Here is a 21755-nt window from a genome sequence, read left to right on the forward strand (position 1 = left end):
TGTTTGTAGTATTTCACCCATTACTGTCTCACTGCTGGGCCTCTCAAACGAGGGAGGGGTTCAGCCTTGAGTCCACCGCGCTGGCCAAGTGCAGGTTGAAGACTTTGCATGTCTTCAATAAATGTATTAAAACAATTTTTAGGCATGCTTTAAGCCATGTCAAAGGCCTTTCGTACGGCTTGAACAACTTTGACACCAGATTGACCACTAACCATACGACAGAATAGCCATGCAAAGTTTCCTCACGATGTTTTCCTTCACCAAGCAAGTGATAATTATTTCTAATACACACATAACTTCGAAAAGTCTTTGGTGTATCAGTCGTGAGTGTCCAAGCAGCCTGTTCTCTACAGTGGGGCTAACACGAGCAAGTTATTCGGTCGGTCAGTCTGCGCCCGCGCTCCTCGCGATAACCACGCGTTAGTGACACAGTTTAATAGTTAGTTATCTAAAGATTTCATTGTAAGTAGACATTTTACTACTTTAATAATATAACAGGTTAAACCAATTGAAAATTAAATGTTAAGATACCTTATTTGTTTACAGTGTCCGTATATTATTATGTGTACAAGTCGAGTTTAAAATCGTAAATTTTTTATCGCTAGTTAGGTATTATTTTTTTAGCATTATTTTTTCATATTGTGATTGACAATTTATCTATTAATTTAGAAGTATATAAGTATGTTTATCAGTTGTTTGGTTACAGTACAAGTTCTGATTGGTTTGTAATCAGATGACTGCGTGTGAATTGTTCAATTATAGTTATTTATTTACATACATAAAATCCAATTAAAGAACGTCACTTGGTACGATCCTTACAAACTTCCCTTGCTTCATTCACATACATACATGTTGTTATACAAAAGTAGAAAATATTTTTTTACTTTTCCAAAATGGTAACTAAATAACGAATCTTTAAGCCCTGGTTTCTGAGGTACATTTAGCGGTAGTTTATGTATTCAATCGCGTTTAAACTCATATAAAAACGTTATTAAATAGATAAACTACCGCTAAATGTACTCAGAAATCGGGGATAAGTGTTTTCACAATGCTTGTATTGTGAGTAAAGCCACAATAAAACGAGTATTGTATCGATATAAAACCATTTTCGATAACAAGGTTGTATAACTCAATACAGCTGTCATTTTGTTAAAAAAGCAGACGCCATATTTTGTTTTTATTTTCTTTTTTCTTTAAAAAGACAACTCCCGAATTAAGAATTAATCCACAAATAATTGTTTCATGTCTGGTTGTACTTTGTGTCCGTTGTTTGTATGTTTGTAAAAGTCTCGACACAAGAGCAATTCTTAGTGCGGGAGGTGTCTTTAAAAAAGTAGAAACTAATATTTAATTCAACAGTTGTAATAAGCTTGTTTCTCACAATCTGTAGTTCGCAAAACAAACGTGCCATGGGAATCGAACTTGCGAAAACTCGGTCAAAAGAGATGTATATCTTAATCATTGCACCACTCCGTACGCAATAAGGGCCTATTTTAATTTACTTGACACTCGTGGTGTGTTTGAACTTGTAATAAAATCTTTTCTCTACACAAAAAAGCTCGATACTTGGGTACTTCACGAGCTCACTGAAAGAAACCTAATGAACCGTGTACTCATTTGTGATTCTTGAAGCCAAAGAGATTTATTACAAGTTCATACATACTATAATGCGAAAAGACTTTTTCCCCGACCTAATATAAGTTAGGCAAAATTAAAGTATATTTTCATCCCCTTAGGGGTGGATTATTAATAAGTCCTTTCTTAGTGGGTGCGTACATCATAAAATGCACATTTTGTCTAAATTTAATTATTTTAACTTCTATAGTTTTGACTGTGCGATGATTATCGTAGTTGCGAGCAGTTGGGAATTGAACCCAGGGCATACTAGTCACCAGTTTGATAAACAACCGACCGCGCCACATAGGCAGTCATATAAACATATTTTAAACAATGTTTTTCTTAATTATAAGTGCATTAAACTCGTTCACCTTGTGCGCGAAGTAATTGTAGTTTTTTGTTAAGTTAGTCATCGTTTAAGTATAAGGAAATATTCGTGTTAGTTGTGATCTTTAAAATACTGATACTTATGATATAATTAGTAGATCGTGCCTTAGATTTTTTTGCTCAAGTAGATTTGAATATTTAGAAAAAAACGGTCAAGTGCGAGTCGGACTTGCGCACGAAATGTTTCCAAAAAAAAATACGAAAAAAACTCGATTATTATGGGGACGACCTTAATACCTAGTTTTATGTTTTATTTTTAGTACTTGTTGTTATAGCGGCAACGGAAATACATAATTTGTGAAAATTTCAGCTTTCTTACTATCACGGTTTATGAGATACAGCCTGGAGACAGACAGACAGCGGAGGCTTAGTAATAGGGTCCCGTTTTACCCTTTGGGTACGTAACCTTAAAAAAGGTAATATGTTTTATATGTCATGACATGATTTTACGTGTCAAATAGATGCATGTAGGTACATCTGGTACATACATACATATGAGGCAAGGGCAGTTTGTTAAGATTTATGACGTTCTTTGCTCTCTGCCTACCCCTCTGGGAAAATGTTAAATTATGATATTATGTATGTATAATTGTATATTATTGATATTTTGTATATATGTAATAGATATGTATATTTTCATTATAAGACCTTGACCGTAGTTTTTTGTTTACTTAACAATATGACAAAGAAATATGACACTAGTTGCAAAACCAAACAACAGCAAAAAAAATGCTTTTCTAGGCAAGCATTAGTATTTTATGCGCGCTACTGCGTCCACATGAAAAGATAAACTACAGTTAAATGTACCTCAAAAACCGGGCATTATTCGCGTTATAGCCATGCTCTTTCTTAATGTCAACATTATTTTCATTAAATTCGGTTCAGTTGTTTAGCCGAAAGCGTAACAGACAGACAGAGTTACTTGTTATAATATGATGAGTAAGGATGTATAATAGTTTTTTATCAAGGAAAATTGTTGTATTACACTGGAACGTGGGCGAAACAGCTTGAAGAGTTCTAACAACACTAATAAGATGTTAGTTAGTTGGAATGCCAGACAGATTACCGTTGTTCCTTAATTATACACAGCGTCATGTGCCTCACGATTGTGCATACTATTAAATACTTAATTAGACTTACCGTGTGAATTTTCTCGTTGGTAACTTAGTAGAGAGTCTTGTATACAAGGTTCGCGGTACGGAGGTATACAACATACAGAATGTATAACATCAGTGACTCGGCTTATACAGCTGACGGTCACCTGTTTCATACACATACTTGGACTATAATAGCGAAGCGTAAATTATTAATAAGTGCTCTAAACAAAAATTAAAATATTTTAAAGGTTGTTTATCATGATTTTTATACTGTTTTCTGTAAATACTTTTTGCGTGGAAGTTTAAAAACTTTCATATTTATAATATTACTATGATTTACGCATTAAATGAAATTTAAATTGACATAAATGCACAGTTACAACATTCATACAATTAATGATTAAGTAACAATGATATTATCCTGCAGATAACAATGAATATAGGTGTGTTATGTGACAGATATCCATCGGATAACTACACAATAGCAAGTTCCGGTTTAGCAACACACCGTGGCATCCTGAGTGATGTAAACTTGCGATAAGAATCTTTATATTATGACAGTTTTTAATGTATTTAACAAAATAATTACTATTTTTTATATAAGGGAACCTGTTGTACCTAGGCCGGTTTTTTAGAAATATATTTTTTATTGTGATTTGACGTGCAGCACACAAATCATATTTGCATAGTTTGAAATGTCAATTATTTGGGTACTCACCAAAAAAATATCAGAAATGTATATTTAATATTTACATAATATTTTTAAATTTAAAAAAAAATGGGAAATGTGGCCAAGGTACAACATACCCTATGTACCTAGGCCAGTAGTACGTTGTACTTAGGCCACATTGAAATTTGGGGGTAATTTAAGCAAATTATCAAGTTTTGTTAACTAAAATCATTTTATTTGATTTATTACAGTACACAGTATTATTACAGTATACAGTATTTAACAAGAAAATTAAAAAATTCTCAAATGATCAAAATTTAAAAACGATAAAAATGAAAATAATATTCATAGCTTTTTTTATGCTTTTCAAACAAAATATTTAAACAAAAACAACTAACTTTGGCCACCGTTTCGTTACATTACATCGCTGCGCCTGCCAAACTCCATATGTGTATTTTGATGTTAAAAAAAAAGAAAATTGTGTCCCAAATAAAAAATAAAGTTTTCCAAAATCTCACAAAAGACACATGTGGAACTTGGCAGGCGCAGCGACGATATCACATAATATAATATAGCAAATCAATATACCTATATAGCATAGCAAAGGAAAACAAAATATTGAGACAACTAGCTGACCCGCGCAACTTCCCTTGCGTCACATAAGTCATAATTTTCCCCGTTTTTGTAACATTTTTTACTGGTACTCTGCTCCTATTAGTCATAGCGTGATGATATATAGCCTATAGCCTTCCTCGATAAATGGGCTATCTAAAACTGAAAGAATTTTTCAAATCGGACCAGTAGTTCCTGAGATTAGCGCGTTCAAACAAACAAACAAACTCTTCAGCTTTATAATATTAGTATAGATAATTAGTATAGATTATCTTTACCTATATATAAATTATTATTTCTCTCTTAAATTTTAATCAGTCATTTGGACTAGCTATTATAAAAACACTATCAATAATGTAGATATATTATTCAGCCTTAAGCATTTAGTAGAAATCCCAGTACTTCTGTATCTCTGGAACATAATAAATTTCTCTGTTCTTGTTAACTTTTTGCGGGGTTTTAATCTCCTCTTTTTCAGGCCATTTCCAGTTTTTAAGTGATTTTTGCATCGATTTCTGAAATAATAAAGATATTTAATTAGGAATATTATTACGTAAATGTGAAATAATTTAATAAAACATTCTCCTGGCCAAAGTATAACATCCAGGTTGTACCTTGGCCAGTGGCCAAGGTACAACTGATCGACAGTGACCGAGGTACAACACTACTCCAACTTCACTAAAACGGTGATTTTATATAGTTTAGAATTTAAGTATCTCGTAAGTTTTTTATTGTGTTGAGACTTGTAAAATCAAAGAACCGATAGCATATAACAGTTAAGTGACTATTAGAAAACTTTTAAAACTATTAGACTTCAAAATATATTAGAAATACTTACTTTTTCACACTAAAAAGTTTCAGCGTCGATAACACCAAACACCGGCTTAATGGCGGTATGCGACTAACTGCACATTGAATAGTCTGTAGTGACGTATCCAATACCGTAAACAGTAGAATTTAGTATCGCGCGAATATTTGAAAACGAGCCCAGTGGCCTAGGTACACATAGTGCCAAGGTACAACAGGTTCCCCTACTTCAAAAAGCTTTGTTACATTTTATAAATTACTAGCTGACCCGGCAAACGTTGTCTTTTCATGTAAATTTTATAAAAAAAATTGTGTTAGTTATGGATATGAAAACCTACTCAATATGCTCACAAAATTTCATGAGAATTGGTCAAGCCGTTTCGGAGGAGTACGGGAACTCACATTGTGATACGGATATTTAATTTATAAGATTAGTTTCTGCTCGTGTTAGTGATAACCGAGTTGTCTTAGAATGCACCTCCAACGCAAATCGTCGACGCTTCGAACCCGAGGCAACACACCAATGACTTTTCGTATTATGTGTGTATGTGTATTATAAATAATTATCACTTGTTCCAACGGTAAAAGAAAACATCGTGATGCAAACTTGCATGCTTGAGAGTTCTATAATACATTTCTTGTTGGTATGTAAAGTCCCCAAGCTCTTAAACAAGATTTAAGACTCCGTTGTCCAGTTGTGTTCGCTTGAGGAGATTGTAGTCATATAATATTAGTATATAGTGGTTTACTGGTCGACCTCGCCTCTGTGCAAACAATTAGCACTTAAGTACAACTACTTACAGGCATATGAGATTTATTCTTTGTGCTGTATTATCCTAGCTAGTTGATTCTAACTCCGTCATAAGCAAAAGAATGAAATTAATCTGAAAATGTGTAAGTGCGAGCGAGAGACTCCGATATAATAACATGACTAACCCCCGGAGTCAGAGGTACATTTAGCGGTAGTTTATCTATTCAATAGCGTTTAAACTCATATGAAAAAAACGCAATTGAATAGATAAACTACCGCTAAATGTACCTCAGAAACCGGGGGTTAGTTCGCATATTTGAAATGGCCAAAGTATAGTAAAGTTAATACAATATTCTTGAGAGCGATATTCAGACAGGTCACAAAGAACACGATAATAGGCGACTTCTCGTCTCGATGTGACCACATCCTCCGAGGCGCAGAGTGGGTCAATGTCGCTACATGACCCCACGACACAGGTCAAATAGACCTACAGCTAACTCGCTATAATGAGTGTCATACAATGTGTGTCAGACACTAGGCAGAAAAGACACATATCCTACTAAGTACTAGTAATATTATAAATGCGAAAGTTTGTACGTATGTATTAGGTCGGGGAAAAAGACTTTTCGCATTATAATATGTATGAACTTGTAATAAAATCTTTTCTCTACACAAAAAAGCTCGATATTTGGGTACCTCACGAGCTTCCTGAAAGAAACCTAATGAACCGTGTACTCATTTGTGATTCTTGAAGCCAAAGAGATTTTATTACAAGTTCATACATACTATAATGCGAAAAAACTTTTTCCCCGACCTAATATTATGTACATAAGTATGTAGAATTATAGTAGGATAGTGTAGATAGATGCAATTATTAAACCAATCAATCAATTTAATTTAATGCAAGATCACCTTTTCTAAAAGTGACAGTCGGTCACTGACCTTAAGGTCACATAGGTCTTTTATTGACCTCACTATTGACCTAATAGGTCAATTGATTTGACTAGACTTTAGGTCAGGAAAGACATTTAAATTGACTTAAGTTCACGGGGTCTTATTAATCCTCAATCTAATGTCAAAGTGGTTTGAGTCCGTCCCGGTTGTTGTCTATTAATATAACAGTCGTTAAGATATGTCAAAGGCCTTTGGGAGATTTGAACTGCTTTGACACTAGGTTGACCACTAACCATACGATGATTAAATAGTAATAGCTAGTTTCACTGAATGTGTGGTAAATACTCAGTATGTTAACGCGTACATTACATAGATGTACGTGCAGTGATATTTGAGCTGAGCGTCTCCGTGCTTCGAGCACGTTACAAGTCTAACTTGTTAACATAACATGAGCTCAGACAAACACTTCAACTACTTTGACACTAGACCACTAACTAATAGAAAATGTATAGTTTATGTACATAATAATTCTTATGTAAGTAATTATTGCTATCGAACTGAGATTACATTAATTATTAATTTAATGAGATTGTTCACTTTTCTTTCATTATTATGTCATCTTTATTTACAATTTTATACATACATACATATGTACATACATACATACATACATACATAAATAATATCACGTCTTTTTCTCATAATAGTCGGTTATCCGTCCCACCGGACTATGAGAGTGAAGGAATAGAGAGTGTACCTGTGTATTGTGCACACACTTGGACACTATAAACTAAGTCCTGCGGAGTTGACTGTATTAGCCGAATATCAGCCAGGAGACAAAATAAATAACTTAATATTACCATAGCAACAAAATTTACATACAAAATAAACATAATTATCATTAATTTATACAAGATTTATCTGCTTGGCGCCAACTGGGGTCAAAGTGAACACCAAAACAGCGAGACCTGTTATCGCGAACAACATACAGTACATGAGAGCTCTTATTAAACTGGCCTACGCCCCAAGTGACAAGATCTGTCATTTAAAACAAAATGGAGGCAACGAGAGATCTTTTTCTATTGGTAGTTAAAACGGCCATTTTGAATTGAACTCTGGCTGGATACAAATTGTATGGTTAGATAAGTCTTTTATAATTGGTTGTATTATATCAGTGTGAAGACGTCTGACCTTTTATATTATGTGTCGTTAACCTATAAATATAATGCAAAAGCAATTATATTATTGTCTTAAAAACATTAATTGCGAAATTATCTGAGATTGAGTGAAATTTTCCCGTTGGTAATTTCCCTTACTGGTCGGTAAACGCTCAGTATGTTAACGCGTACATTACATAGATGTAGATATCTACGTGCAGTGATATTTGAGCTGAGCGTCTCCGTGCTTATACTTATGACAGTATCAAATGAGTGCCCAATATTTTTTATCAGTCTGTAATAATTACAATTTTAACATTATTTACGATATAAATTACTAAGTCTGAGCATTTTAGATGAACCTTTTACGAGTACAAGTTTAATATTTTTTCGTTAACCCAGTCCACTATCTAATTTTTTAATCTTTCTTGACCTTTATATCATGGCGCCAGGCACCTAGGGGTTAGTCAGTCATCAAAGTTTATCTAAAAACCTAATTATCATAATAATTATTTACTTTTAAACTGCGTAAAACATCAAATTAAGTTTAGTAATTTAGAGTTCAAAGACCTTTACAGTACATATATGTCTTTTTAAGTTATCTATATCTATACTTATCTATACTAATATAATAAAGCTGAAGAGTTTGTTTGATTGTTTGTTTGTTTGTTTGTTTGAACGCGCTAATCTCAGGAACTACTGGTCCGATTTGAAAAATTCTTTCAGTGTTAGATAGCCCATTTATCGAGGAAGGCTATAGGCTATATAACATCACGCTACGGTTATTAGGAGCGGAGTAGCAACGAAAAATGTTACAAAAACGGGGAAAATTTTGACCCATTCTCTTAGGTGACGCAAGCGAAGTTGCGCGGGTCAGCTAGTAATATTATAAAACTGAAGATTTTGTTTGTTTGAACGCGCCAATTTTAGGAACTACTGGTCCGAATTGAAAAATTATTTCAGTGTTTGATAGTCCATTTATCTAGGAAGGCTATAGGCTATACCTATATCATCACGCTTCGACCATTAAGAGCGGAGTAGCAAACAAAAATGTTACAAAAATGGGGAAAATTATGACCCATTCTCTCTTATGTGACGTAAGCGAAGTCGCGCGGGTCAGCTAGTTTATTATAATTAGAAAGCCTTGTTTTTTGTCTGATATATCTACATAATATTGTGCCAGGTATTTGGCAATAGCCTAGCCCCTTATTACATAGGACTAATATCGTTATTTACAAAAAGTAAGAGTATTTCACAATCTGTCTAAGTGTCTACCCATTCGGGTATAACAGGCGTGATATAAACCAATATAACTACTTATATAAAACTCTTCCGTTACTGAGTGACTGATGTACAACGCACAGTTGAAACTACTGAGCGTACAAACTTGACATTTACTATGAACATTCCTTAGTAAGTGTAGAGGAGCACTAAGAGAGGATTTTTGGAAATTCTATACCGAAGGAAGTGAAATTCCCCGCGGGCTGTGGACGGAAAACTAGTTATGTATAAAAATATCTTTATTAAGTGCATAAAAGTGTTGATAAACTTCAGATAAGTTATTATTTGAGGTCAAATATTATCAGTTCTCTTGTACAGTTCATATTATACTCGTGCTCTAAACGGTATTGTTTCATAAAGTTATTGTAGGTGCGTTAAAATATGTTAAATTGTACTAAATATATAGGAATTACTGTTTGAATTTGGGTAAAAAGTTGTTAAAAATGTATTTTATTAGTCATTTGTGTGGTAACGTGTAGAATTTTGACAAAAAATCTGTGGATTTATGTATTTTTGAGCCGGTTTTTAAGATGTATTATTAAAAAAATTAAAATTACTATTTTTTTTGGTTTAAAAATATAAATCTAATAGTTTTGTTTACTTATTTGATAAATAATTACTTATTTTTCTTTAAGATTACTTATCTTTATCAAATATCATGTCAAAAACAGATTTTTTCACTCTTAGAAAAGTTAAAATGAATCGCAAATTAATTTAACCCATTACTATTTCGAATGTATGAACTCAAGGCTCCCCCCTCATTACGGGAGGAGACCCTTGCCCAGCAGTGGGACAGTAATGGGTTAAATTTATTTTGTACTTTCGTTTGTTTCTAAACGTTTTTAATAATAGGTTGTCGAATCGGCTGTGAAATCAATTTGTTTGATACCTAATGAAAATTATTTTTAAAACCATCGCGAATATAATATTAAAGGTAAGTTTATATTAATATCAATAAAAAAGTAAATAAGTACATAAATATTTTTATGTCCTTTAATAGAATGTTATCTATACTAATATTAGAGGTAAAAAGCTGAAGAGTTTGTTTGTTTGTTTGAACGCGCTCATCTCAGGAACTACTGGTCCGGTTTAAATTCTTGCAGTGTTAGATAGATAGCCCATTAATTGAGGAAGGCTATAGGCTGTATATCATCACGCTACGACCAATAGAAGCAGAGTACCAGTAAAAAAAATTACAAAAACGGGGAAAATTATGACCCATTCTCTCTTATGTGACGCAAGCGAATCTATAATATTGCTTATGGCCGCACGGATCAATCTATGAGGTTAAGCTTCGCTAATCGTGGTTGGTTAGTAGATGGGTGACCATATTATACATAAAACATACCGACGTTGACTTATGTTCCTCCACTGCAGCTGAGAACCAGTAAATAAAAATAAATAAATTTAACCCATTAATGTCCCACTGCTGGGCAAGGGACTTCTCCCGTAATGAGGGAGGGGTTAGGCCTTGAGTCCACCACGCTGGCCAAGTGCGGGTTGGGGACTTTGCATGCAGTCAATAAATTTAAAAATTTTAGGCATGCAAGGTTTCCTCACGATGTTTTGGTGTCAACTTATACCACTCGGTTATCATTGCAGCTGAGTACCAGTAATTTAATGTAATTTTATCTTACGAAATAATGTCTGTAAGAAGGTCATATTGTTGACAAAGTTGACAAACTGTTTTGTTCCAAATTCTAAGATAAATGACTAGCTAGCGTGGTGAAATCAAGGCCTTACCCCTCCCTCGTTCAGGAGGAGACCCTTGCAGTAGGACAATAACGGGTCAAAAAATGACTAGCCAATATTCGGCCACGGTAGCCAATTTCATTGAACCTGGTCAACGGCACAGGACTTTGTTTATAGTGTCCAAATGTGTGTACAGTACCCAGTGCAAAAAACACGATACTAAGTAAGACTGGTTGTCAGACTTTCAAGCTTCTGACTACTATTTACGACTGTAAAAGATCTTCGAAAATGACAGCCGGGTACAATTTAACGTGCCTTCCGAAACACGAAGGAACTCGACATGTTTAAGATGGTCACCCATCCACAGTACAACCTCGGCAAGCGTAGCTTAACCTCAGAGATAGATACGCACGGCTGTTGTTAACTAAGCCACGAGCTCCTCTACTGGCTATAAGCACTTTCAAAACTTGTTAATTGTGATCAAAAAATAACACGATAAAACCAGGTTAAACAGTTATATAAGTTACATAATAATTATGTCAATTACTCACGAATTGACCGGCCAAACCTGTTTCATTTCGCTCTCAAAACAAAACAACTGGGTTATGAAATTGTTCTTGCAAATATTAAACTAACTACATCTGCCATTTCGTTCGCGTACGACAGTGCAGTGGTTTACGTCGCCATGCCGCTACCATTAATAAATAAATAAATATCATTGTACAACTCACACACGGTCCATGGTTTGATTCCAAACTAAGCAGAGCTTGTACTATGTGGTAACCAAATAACTGATAAACATACTTATATACTTGTAAATACATACTTATATAGATAAATTAACATCCAGGCTCAGAACAAATACTCGTGCTCATCACACAAAGATTTGTCCCGGGTGGGATAAGTGGGATTACGTCGAAAGGTCGTTGGATTCCCACACGGAACAATTATTCGATCCACAAATAATTGTTTCGTGTCTGGTTGTACTTTGTGTCCGTTGTTTGTATGTTTGTAAGTCCCGACACAAGAGCAATTCTTAGTGCAGGAGTTGTCTTGTTAAAGGAAGAAGGAAGTGGTGTAGTAAGTTTATAGTGTCGTGTGTACAATACACAGATACACCCTCTTTTACAACACTTAGTGGTATTGAGCTGAGCGTCTCCGTGCTTCGGAGGGCACGTTAATTCTCTCCCAATTGTTGTCAATTAAGATAACAGTCGTTAAGCCACGTCAAAGGCCTTCCGGGCTTGAACAACTTTAACACTAAGTTGACCACTAACCATACGATAAAATTGAATACTTAGAAACTTAAATTTATTCAATAGTTGACAGACTCTCGCAACAACAAAAACAAACAATTGTTTTTCATTAATATTTTATGTAAATAAGTAAAATCTTTGTCATTGTGACACGCGAGTGAAAACATCACATACATACATACATACATACATACATACATACATACATACATACATACATACATATATACATACATACATTCATACAAAGTGATGTACTCACTGCGTTGTACACATACTGTAACTTGAGTGACAGTGGGTACTTAGTTTAAAGTATATTGTAGTACAAGATATAAGCTTATAGCGGGATTGAGTAATGAGTAAAAGCACGGAGATTCCATGATTTAGATATTTGCTGTGATAAAAAGTATTCTACGAAACTAAAAGATAATGTCGTTTTTTATCTTTCTATTATAAAACATATTACTATCCCACTGCTGGGCAAGGGTCTCTTCCATTTATGAGGGAGGGGTTAAGCCTTGAATCCACCGCGATGGCCAAGTTCGGGTTGGGGACTTACTTTATTTTTTTTTTTTTTATTTGTTAGATTAATTCTAATAAATTATTTGTTTATAAAAATAAATGATTGAGCGGTAAAAAATAAAAATAATAATAAATCGTAGAAAATAAGATATTATTACGTCACTCTGTCGTATTTATATAAAAAGTGTAATTAATTTAAGCTCATTTGGCTGATAGTCAACTACTATATCATAAGTCTAGCCTTTCTTCCAATTATGTTGCAGTCGGCTTCCTATTGGTGGAATCTATAGCTAGAATAAAACTTTTACCATAAATCGCCGTTCACTCTTACTCTGACCCACACAGGTCACTCAAATGACCTGGTCACGTGTCTTTAGAAAGTACACCAGACACTTGTGACACACACACACACACACCACTTTCACTGTGTGTGTGAGACTTAGAAACTAAGCTCATGCTAATGTGAAATTTCACTCTTTTTTGTACAACTCACACACGGTCATCTGATTACAAACTAAGCAGAGCTTGTACTGTAACCAGATAACTGATAAACATACTTATATACTTGTAAATACATACATTTATAATTAGATTTCACCAGTAACTTATTTGACGCGGAAATATACTTTGAAGAAAAGTATCTTCTGTTAATTTAGGCCATAAATTAAACTATATGTGTTCAATATTAATATGTTTATCAAAATCTAGTATGTTAACGATGCCATAATATTTTTGAACAAAAGTACCTACTGTAGGTATAGTACCTTTGTCCAAAAACATTAAAAAAAAGAACGGTTGTGAAGGTCCGATAGACAGTCGCTGCATGTACAATACTGGTATTCAGCTGCATCCGGTGAGACTGGAAGCTGACTACAACATACATAGTTGCAAGAAGGGCTAGACTGATTACTTTATTTTATTTTGGAAATACCCTGAATTAATTATAATCTATGATGAATCGTGCCTACCAAGGCTCTTTGCTAACACACTGATCGTTTACGAACCGTACCAAGTTATGAGCGCCCCCACTTCACACACTATTGGTTTACTAGTAAAAACGTCGATTCAAAGGAAAGTCACTAACAATCGATGTTTATTAACTGATAATAACAATAGTTAGCACCGTGAGAAACTCACATACATACATACATACATACATACATACATACATACATACATTATCATACATGCAAGAAACGTGGAAACTAGCGAATAGTAAGACGGGTGTTGACTGCCTCCGTGGCGCAGTGGTTTAGTTCGCCACGCCGCTACCATTGCGTCGGGAGGTCGTGGGTTTGATTCCCACACGAAACAATTATTTGTGCGGTCCACAAATAATTGTTTCATATAATTATATACTACTAAATACATACTTATACTACAACTACTAAATACAGGTAATTTGACAAACAAGCTCAGAACAGATACTCGTGCTCATCACACAAATATTAGTCCCGGGTGTGATTGGAACCACACGCGGCGTTACGGTTATTGCGGCGAGGCGACCACGTTAACTATTGCGACAAACGTGCAATATATAAAAAATATGTATTCTACATAAATGTATTATGTTTGTTTCAGAACAAGATGAAGATTATCGCAGTGCTATGCCTGGTGGCAATGTTCTATGGAGCTCTGGCCAAGAGCAAGAAATCTGATGATAATAAGGTATGTACCGGACTAAATATTTCATCACGGCTACCGGATCTTCAACGTTATTCATCCTTAAAGCCATAGCCAGTTGCGCTGACCGGTCGGTAAACGATCTGTGGGTTAAGCAACCGTTGGCGCGGACATTCCATAGATGTCTGACCGCATAGTGGTATTTGAACGGAGCGTTTTCGTGATTCGGATGGCACGTAAAAAGTCGGTCCCGGTTGTTGTCATTTAAAATAACAGTCGTTAAGACATGTCAAAGGCCTTTCTGGCGGCTTGAACAACTTTCACACTAGGTTGACCACTAACCATACGATAGCTAGATAACATGACTTATGGGCTCATAGGCCATCCATATTGGCGAAGAAAGGTTTTAAAATATACTCATACACACATACATTTACATGACAAAGGCACCCTGTCTCCCATGTATGGAGTCCAAGCAACACACAAGCACTACGACCAAGCCCAGAGTCCCGCGCAGGCCGAGGGCTCCACGACGAACACGCAAACTGTACAGAGCGAATGTTAGAAAAAATACTGTCACATTTGTACGTTGATAATAGTTTATTTTGGGTCTTTGTGCAGTAGTTTCATGTAGAGGGTTAGAAAAAATCAATGATTTTGTATGACAATATACTAAATCTATACTAATATTATAAAGCTGAAGAGTTTGTTTATTTGATTGTTTGTTTGTTTGTTTGAACGCGCTAATCTTAGGAACTACTCGTCCGATTTGAAAAAATCTTTCAGTGTTAGATAGCCCATTTATCGAGGAAGGCTTATAGGCTATATAACATCACGCTATGGTCATTAGGAGCGGAGTAGCAACGAAAAATGTTACAAAAACGGGGAAAATGTTGACCCATTTTCTTAGGTGACGCAAGCGAAGTTGCGCGGGTCAGCTAGTAAAAAATAATGTTCATAAACACACTATAAACATATTTTAGTTAAAAAACTACTACAATATATTTTCTCTTTTTCATTTTGCTAAGGAGTGAAAGAAACAAACCTCTTTATAAGCCTTTCATAGCTTCATATATTTTTATGAATAAGAAGGTGAGTGTATAGCTAGTTGCGCTTACCGGTCGTTAAATGATCTGTAGGTAAAGTAATCTTCGTGCGGTTATAACATAGATGCGTGAAAGCTTAGTAGAATTTGAATTGGCCGTCTTGAAGTTTCAGAGGGCGCTTTAAAATTCAATTAAGATAACAGTCGTTTAGCGATGTCAAGTCTTTTGGACGGTTTCAATAATTTTGACACTATACTCGGGCCATTTCAAACGTGCTAAGTCATGTCATTATTTATCTGTGTCTCTCGCTCACTACACATTGTCACATTCACATGATTCTTTTGATTATGACGTAGGGAGCACGTTTGTAACGGCGCGAGTATAGGCTGACCACTAACCATACGATATAATAAATTATATTATTATCTGTATTCATTCATACTTTTTCTTTTTCAAAGTTCTATCAGTTTAACATTTCTAAATATAGATTACTAATTAGTTTTCTAGTTACATATATTATGGTACAAGCTCTGCTCATCGTGAGTTTCGATAATTATTTACCCATCGTAGAAAGTTATTCTTCACAACTGATGACAAACATATCAAATAAGTACTAGCTATTGCCCGCGACTTCGTCCACGTCCGATTTGTAACTTAGGATAGAATTTTCATAGGAACTTAAATTAATCAACATCCTTTCTTAGAGGATGTCTACGTCATAACATCTACCTGCATGCCAACCACCTTTTTGTTATATATATTTAAATTATCCATATTTGCAGGTGAAGATAGCGGTATACTACGAGTCTCTGTGTCCGGACAGTAAGGCGTTCATCACGCAGCAGCTGGCGCCCGTGTGGAGGGACTTCCGAGGAGTCGTCAAGGTCAAGCTGGTGCCTTATGGCAAGAGCACTGTGAGTAGACTATAACAGTCGTTAAGTCACGTCAAAGGCCTTCGGGCTTGAGCAACTTTGACACTAGGTTGACCACTAACCATACGATAGATAGTAGGGATTGCAATCCGGTCCGGCGGATCCGGTAATCCGGCGGATCCGGCGTGTTTCTAGACCTACCGGATCCGGTCGGATTGGCGTCAATCCGGTAAAGCCGGCCAGATTGAAAATGATACCGGATCACAATCCCTAATAGATAGTTAGTAGAGTAGTTAGTAGACCATCATATACCTTTCGTTTCCTAACAGGAAGCTTGAGGAGACGAGCTCCAGACGGTTTGGAAAGAAATTGACTGCCTCCGTGGCGCAGTGGTTTAGGTCACCTCGCCGCTACCACTGTGCCGGGAGGTCGTTTCCACACGGAACAATTATTTATGCGATCTACAAATAATTATTTCGTGTATGATTGGACTTTGTGTCCGTTTTTTAAACTAAAACCTGGAGGAAAACTCAAAACATAGGTACTTATTTTAATAAAATTATGATGCTAAAAAGTTTTCGAGGAATAACGATCCTTAACCTTTGGAAACTTCAAAACTGACAAAAATAAATTTAATTTAAATATTTGAAACCCTCATTTAAAAAAAATCTTTTCCTCAAAAAGGTTAGCACATGAATCACAAAATGCAGGTTTCTTGACATCTAATTGCTAATTTATCTTAATTTATAAGGAAGTCTGCAATATTAAGTGCGACATTAGTTCAAATATCGATAAACGATCAGAATAATGTATAATAGAATACGGGAATTAACGCGAACACGCATTTTACCTTAAAATGCCTAACGTTTCGGCGTAGGTTGCACTCGCCGTGGTCCCAGGCTGACATTACATAGATGTACGGTGGCAAACAGTTTAAACTTTAAATCTACGTTATCAATAGCTACCTTTACACACACGCTGTATCGCGCATGAAACAACAATCGCGCGTGTAAGGAGAAAGGAAAGAGCACGCGCCGCGCTCATCTGTCAAGTCCGCGAAGAGAATCGCTCTCGAAGAGCGCGCTGCTTTCCCGCGCGTAATACTGTACGATACTAAGAACGTGCGATACAGTGTGTGTAAAGCTGGCTAATGGACTATGATCACTATACGATAAATAAATAAATAATGTAACTGCGCCATCGAGTATATAACATGTTTCGCATTTTAATGACTTATGTACTACAAATGTATGATTAATACCATTATATACGGTTCTAAATGTAAACTTAAACTATTAGTTATATGCAATCTGTTGTTTGTACGCGTGCATATTATAATACTTATTGTTTATGTATTTAATTAAAATAAAGTTATTAGCTACCTATGATGAAAAGTCACGCATCACGAATCAATTTTGATTTGAAATGACTTTTACAAACATACAAACAATGAATACAAAGTATAACTAAAATCTATATCTACTAATTCCCACACGAGACAAAATTCATTTCATTTAAAGAAAATACAACTCCCGCACTAAGAATTGCTCTTGTGTCGCGGGGACTTTTACAAACTTACAAACAACGGACACAAAGTACAACCAGACCTGAAACAACTAAAAATATTTGAGGATCACACCAATATTTTTTCCGTGTGGGAATCGAACCCACGACCTCCCAACACAATGATAGCATACCCTCTCTCCTGTTAATCATAGGATTCTCATAAGAGGTTACACGGAACTTTTGATATGTTTTCAGAAGTTATAATGTTATTTTGTTGTGTTTCAGCACGACAAGGTGAATGGAAAATGGCAATTCAACTGTCATCATGGCGCCGACGAGTGCTATGGAAATAAGGTATGTAATTAAACGAGTTAATTATTTATCTATAGCTTAACGTCTAATCTACGTTTCACCATTGACGATGTTAGTCCCACTGCTAGGCAAGGATCTCCTCCCGTAATGAAGGAGGGGTTAGGCCTTGAGTCCACGCTGGCCAAGTGCGGGTTGGAGACTTTGCATACCCTCAATAAATGTATTAAACAAATTTTAGTCATGCAAGGTTTCCTCGCGATGTTTTCCTTCACCGTTGGAGCATGTGATAATTATTTCTAATACACACATAACTTCGAAAAGTCACTTGTGTGTTGTCTTAGATTCGAACCTGCGACCACTTGCGTGGGAGGTGTCAACTTTTACCACTCGGCTATCACTGCATCATTATTATGAAGCACTAGCTGACCCGCGCAACTTCGCTTGCGTCACATAAGAGAGAATGGGTCATAATTTTCCCCGTTTTTTTACTATTTTTTACTGGTGCCTACTCTGCTCCTATTGGTCGTAGCGTGATGATAGCCTTCCTCGATAAATGGGCTATCTAACACTGAAATCATTTTTCAAATCGGACAAGTAGTTCCTGAGATTAGTGCGTTCATACAAACAAACTCTTCAGCTTTATAATATAGTATAGATATTGTTGTAAGAACCGTATATCTCCTTCAATGTATAAACAGTACGTAATCAGAAATCAGAAATCAGAAAGTAGTACGTAGGTATATAAAGACAAAGATTTGACCTACAATACACATTGCATCAAATGATTCAATCTTAACCGTCTCATTACGAGTGATTGTGCCGCAGCCCGCCATGTTACCACAGACAATCTAGAACATTGTCCCAATATGGATTGTGCCTTTATTTAGACAATAATTGCAGGTTATGTTGTGAGAATTGTTGGGTAAATGACTTATAAACGAAGTTTTTTAATGCACAAATTTAGCTAGGTAATAATTCCAAGTGGCTTGATTCCAAATGTTGGTAAATTTTCTTACTTATCATTAATAATTAAATCGTATAACCTGATCGTAAAATGTTATAATTGTCTGTAATATAATAAAAACACATTGTCCCACTGCTGGGCAAGGGTCTCCTCCCGAATTGAGACGGACCTTGAATCGCTGGCCAATTGCTGGTTGGAGACTTCGTATTTCTTCACGAAATATTTTAAGAACATATAACAAATCTTATCATGAAAAACTGTTTTTAAAAGTATTTTACTTTTACGTACCCGGTTTATGCCTGTAGGTACAACACAATTACATGAGACTAACATTGTTAATGACGAAACGTGGTATTTCATACACTTCTGCCTACATCTTCGAGTATAACGTACTAATAATAATATTTGCAGGTCCAAGCTTGCATCCTGAAGGACCGCAGCCTCCAAGACACGGAAAAGATGGAGCTGGTGATCTGTCTCATGTCTCAGGCCAGCCCGGACAAGTCTCTGGACACCGTAAGTACAAATATCCTAATCACAAATGCGAAAGTTTGTGAGAATGTATGTCTGGATGTTTGTTACTCTTTCACGCGAATACTACTGAACCGATTTCAGTAAAATTTGGTATGTAGGTAGCTGAAGACCCAGAATAACACAGGCTACTTTTTATCCCGGAGTTTCCGAGGGATCGGGATTTACACGGGAAGGGTTACGCGGACGAAGTCGCGGGCGACCTCTAGTAAATAAATATATTTGTACAACTCACAATCGGCCACCTGATTTCATGTGTACGGCCACCAGATAACTGATAAACATACTTATATACTTGTAAATACATATTTATATAGATATATTAACAAGCTCAGAACAGATACTCGTGCTCATCACACAAATATTAGTCCCGGGTGTGATTGGAACCACACGCGGCGTAATTATTGCGGCGAGGTGACCACGTTAACCACTGGGACAAACGTGAATAAATACTTACTAAACTTTATATTTCAGTGTCTAACCCAAGTCAACAAAATGGACGAGTCTTCCAAGCTGAAGCGTTGCGCGTCAGGAGACCAGGGCGACAACCTGCTGGCGACGTACGGAGACAAGACGGACAACGTCATGAGACCACTCTCGTTCGTACCTACTGTTATTATCAATGAGGTATGTATAAACTACTAAGTATATTACGATGAAATGTCGGAGTCGGCTTCCAGTCTCACCGGATGCAGCTGAATACCAGTATTGTACATGCAGCGACTGTCTATCGGACCTCCACAACACAGTTACCTGGGTTATAACACGATACTAAGACTGGTTGTCGGATTTTCAAGCTTCCTACTGTTAACGACTGTCAAAGATTTTCTATCGACCTAAGTACAATCGCTAAATCGCCGACCACCGTTACTAAAATAAGTTTGTCATGTCCCTAATGTAACTATTTATAAATATAAATAGTTACTTACTGTTGGGCAAGGGCCTTCTCCCGTAATGAGGGAGGGGTTAGGTCTTGTACATATTAACTTTAAATAATTAATAACTATTTACTTTTTTTACAGAAATTCGACCAAACAACTCAAGATGAGGCATTCTCTAACCTCAAGGCTGCCGTCTGCCGCGTAGCACCTGTCAAACCTTCAAATTGTTGAAAATAACTCTTTATTATAATATTAAGACCCAGTTTCACTTCAAGATACATTTTGACAGCTGCTGTTATATATTTGATGTACCTACCTAATTTTACCTAGCAGGTAAATTTTCAAAACAGTGAAATTGGACCTAAATATCTCTCTTTTACATCTTAAACGCCACCGTTATTTACTTATCTTACCCATCATTTTAAAGAAAAGACGCCATTAAATAGTGTTGCTAAAAAACTGCTTTCTAAGGTTAAGAGCCAATTGATAATAAGTTAAATTTTATAACAAAATGCATACTTTGGTTTAGTTAAATATTGTGATAATGTGAAACTATATTTGAATTCCCGTTAAAAATATATTGGTTCAAAACAAAACGCAATTCCTGAACGAAATCAAAAAATAAAACTGCATTTATTTCGCGCGTAACTTTGACAGTTATGTTCCATCTCTTTTACTCTTTCCAGTTTTCATATTCCTTACTCTTTTTTAAATATAAATAGCAATGCAATTTGCACAACCGAATTACTAGGATCGTATATAAGTTGTAATATTATGTGAATCTCTTCAAAATTATGTAATTTTAATTATTGTATAAAGTACAAGAATTCTCATTTTAATTCTCGATTAGTTTTTAAGTGTGGGGTGAATGGAATAGGCAAGATAATAAACTTATGAAAAATTTAGAAATATAGCTGATTGTAACAACGATTACACTAGCTAGGGTCTAGAGAGCGAAGGTGCATTTATTGCTACTCACCGTGTGGTAAACGCTCAGTATGTTAACGCGTACATTACATAGATGTACGTGCAGTGATATTTGAGCTGAGCGTCTCCGTGCTTCGAGCACGTTACAAGTCTAACTTGTTAATATAACACGAGTTCAGACAAACACTTCAACTACTTTGACACTAGGTTGACTTTAAGCCTAGGTTTTTCACAAGTTTACTTAGTTGGCTATTGTAATGTTATTATTAAGAATCTATTTTGTATTTTATTTTTTTGTAATAAATAAGTACTTATTATAATTTTTTCTTGTTACTTACCTCTTTCCCGAA

General features: G+C 35.6%; 1 protein-coding gene across 2 annotated transcripts; it reads left to right on the top strand.

Moving 5' to 3' along the window:
* The first annotated feature begins 321 nt into the window (after positions 1-321).
* On the top strand, positions 322-21725 carry LOC142985111 (GILT-like protein 1). Of its 2 annotated transcripts, none has more exons than XM_076133073.1 (7): positions 322-462; positions 14325-14411; positions 16195-16326; positions 18076-18144; positions 19478-19582; positions 20072-20224; positions 20620-21725. In XM_076133073.1, the coding sequence occupies exons 2-7, from the start codon at positions 14331-14333 to the stop codon at positions 20707-20709; spliced, it is 630 nt and encodes a 209-aa protein (XP_075989188.1). In that variant the 5' UTR covers positions 322-462; positions 14325-14330; the 3' UTR covers positions 20710-21725. The 2 variants fall into 2 exon arrangements, with proteins under 2 accessions (XP_075989188.1, XP_075989187.1); XM_076133072.1 differs by lacking the exon at positions 322-462 and adding an exon at positions 10151-10207.
* The last annotated feature ends 30 nt before the right edge of the window (positions 21726-21755 follow it).

This window comes from Anticarsia gemmatalis, chromosome 29, assembly GCF_050436995.1.
Source record: "Anticarsia gemmatalis isolate Benzon Research Colony breed Stoneville strain chromosome 29, ilAntGemm2 primary, whole genome shotgun sequence".
In the NCBI taxonomy this organism is placed as follows: Eukaryota; Metazoa; Arthropoda; class Insecta; order Lepidoptera; family Erebidae; genus Anticarsia; species Anticarsia gemmatalis.

What these genes read in the sequence shown, in the direction of transcription:
- LOC142985111 (XM_076133072.1), top strand. Translation starts at nt 10,166, where the DNA reads ATGAAAATTATTTTTAAAACCATCGCGAATATAATATTAAAG. An exon ending in AGAAATCTGATGATAATAAG is followed by an intron (nt 14,412 to 16,194) that starts GTATGTACCGGA and finishes CCATATTTGCAG; the next exon opens with GTGAAGATAGCGGTATACTA. An exon ending in CTACTGTTATTATCAATGAG is followed by an intron (nt 20,225 to 20,619) that starts GTATGTATAAAC and finishes CTTTTTTTACAG; the next exon opens with AAATTCGACCAAACAACTCA.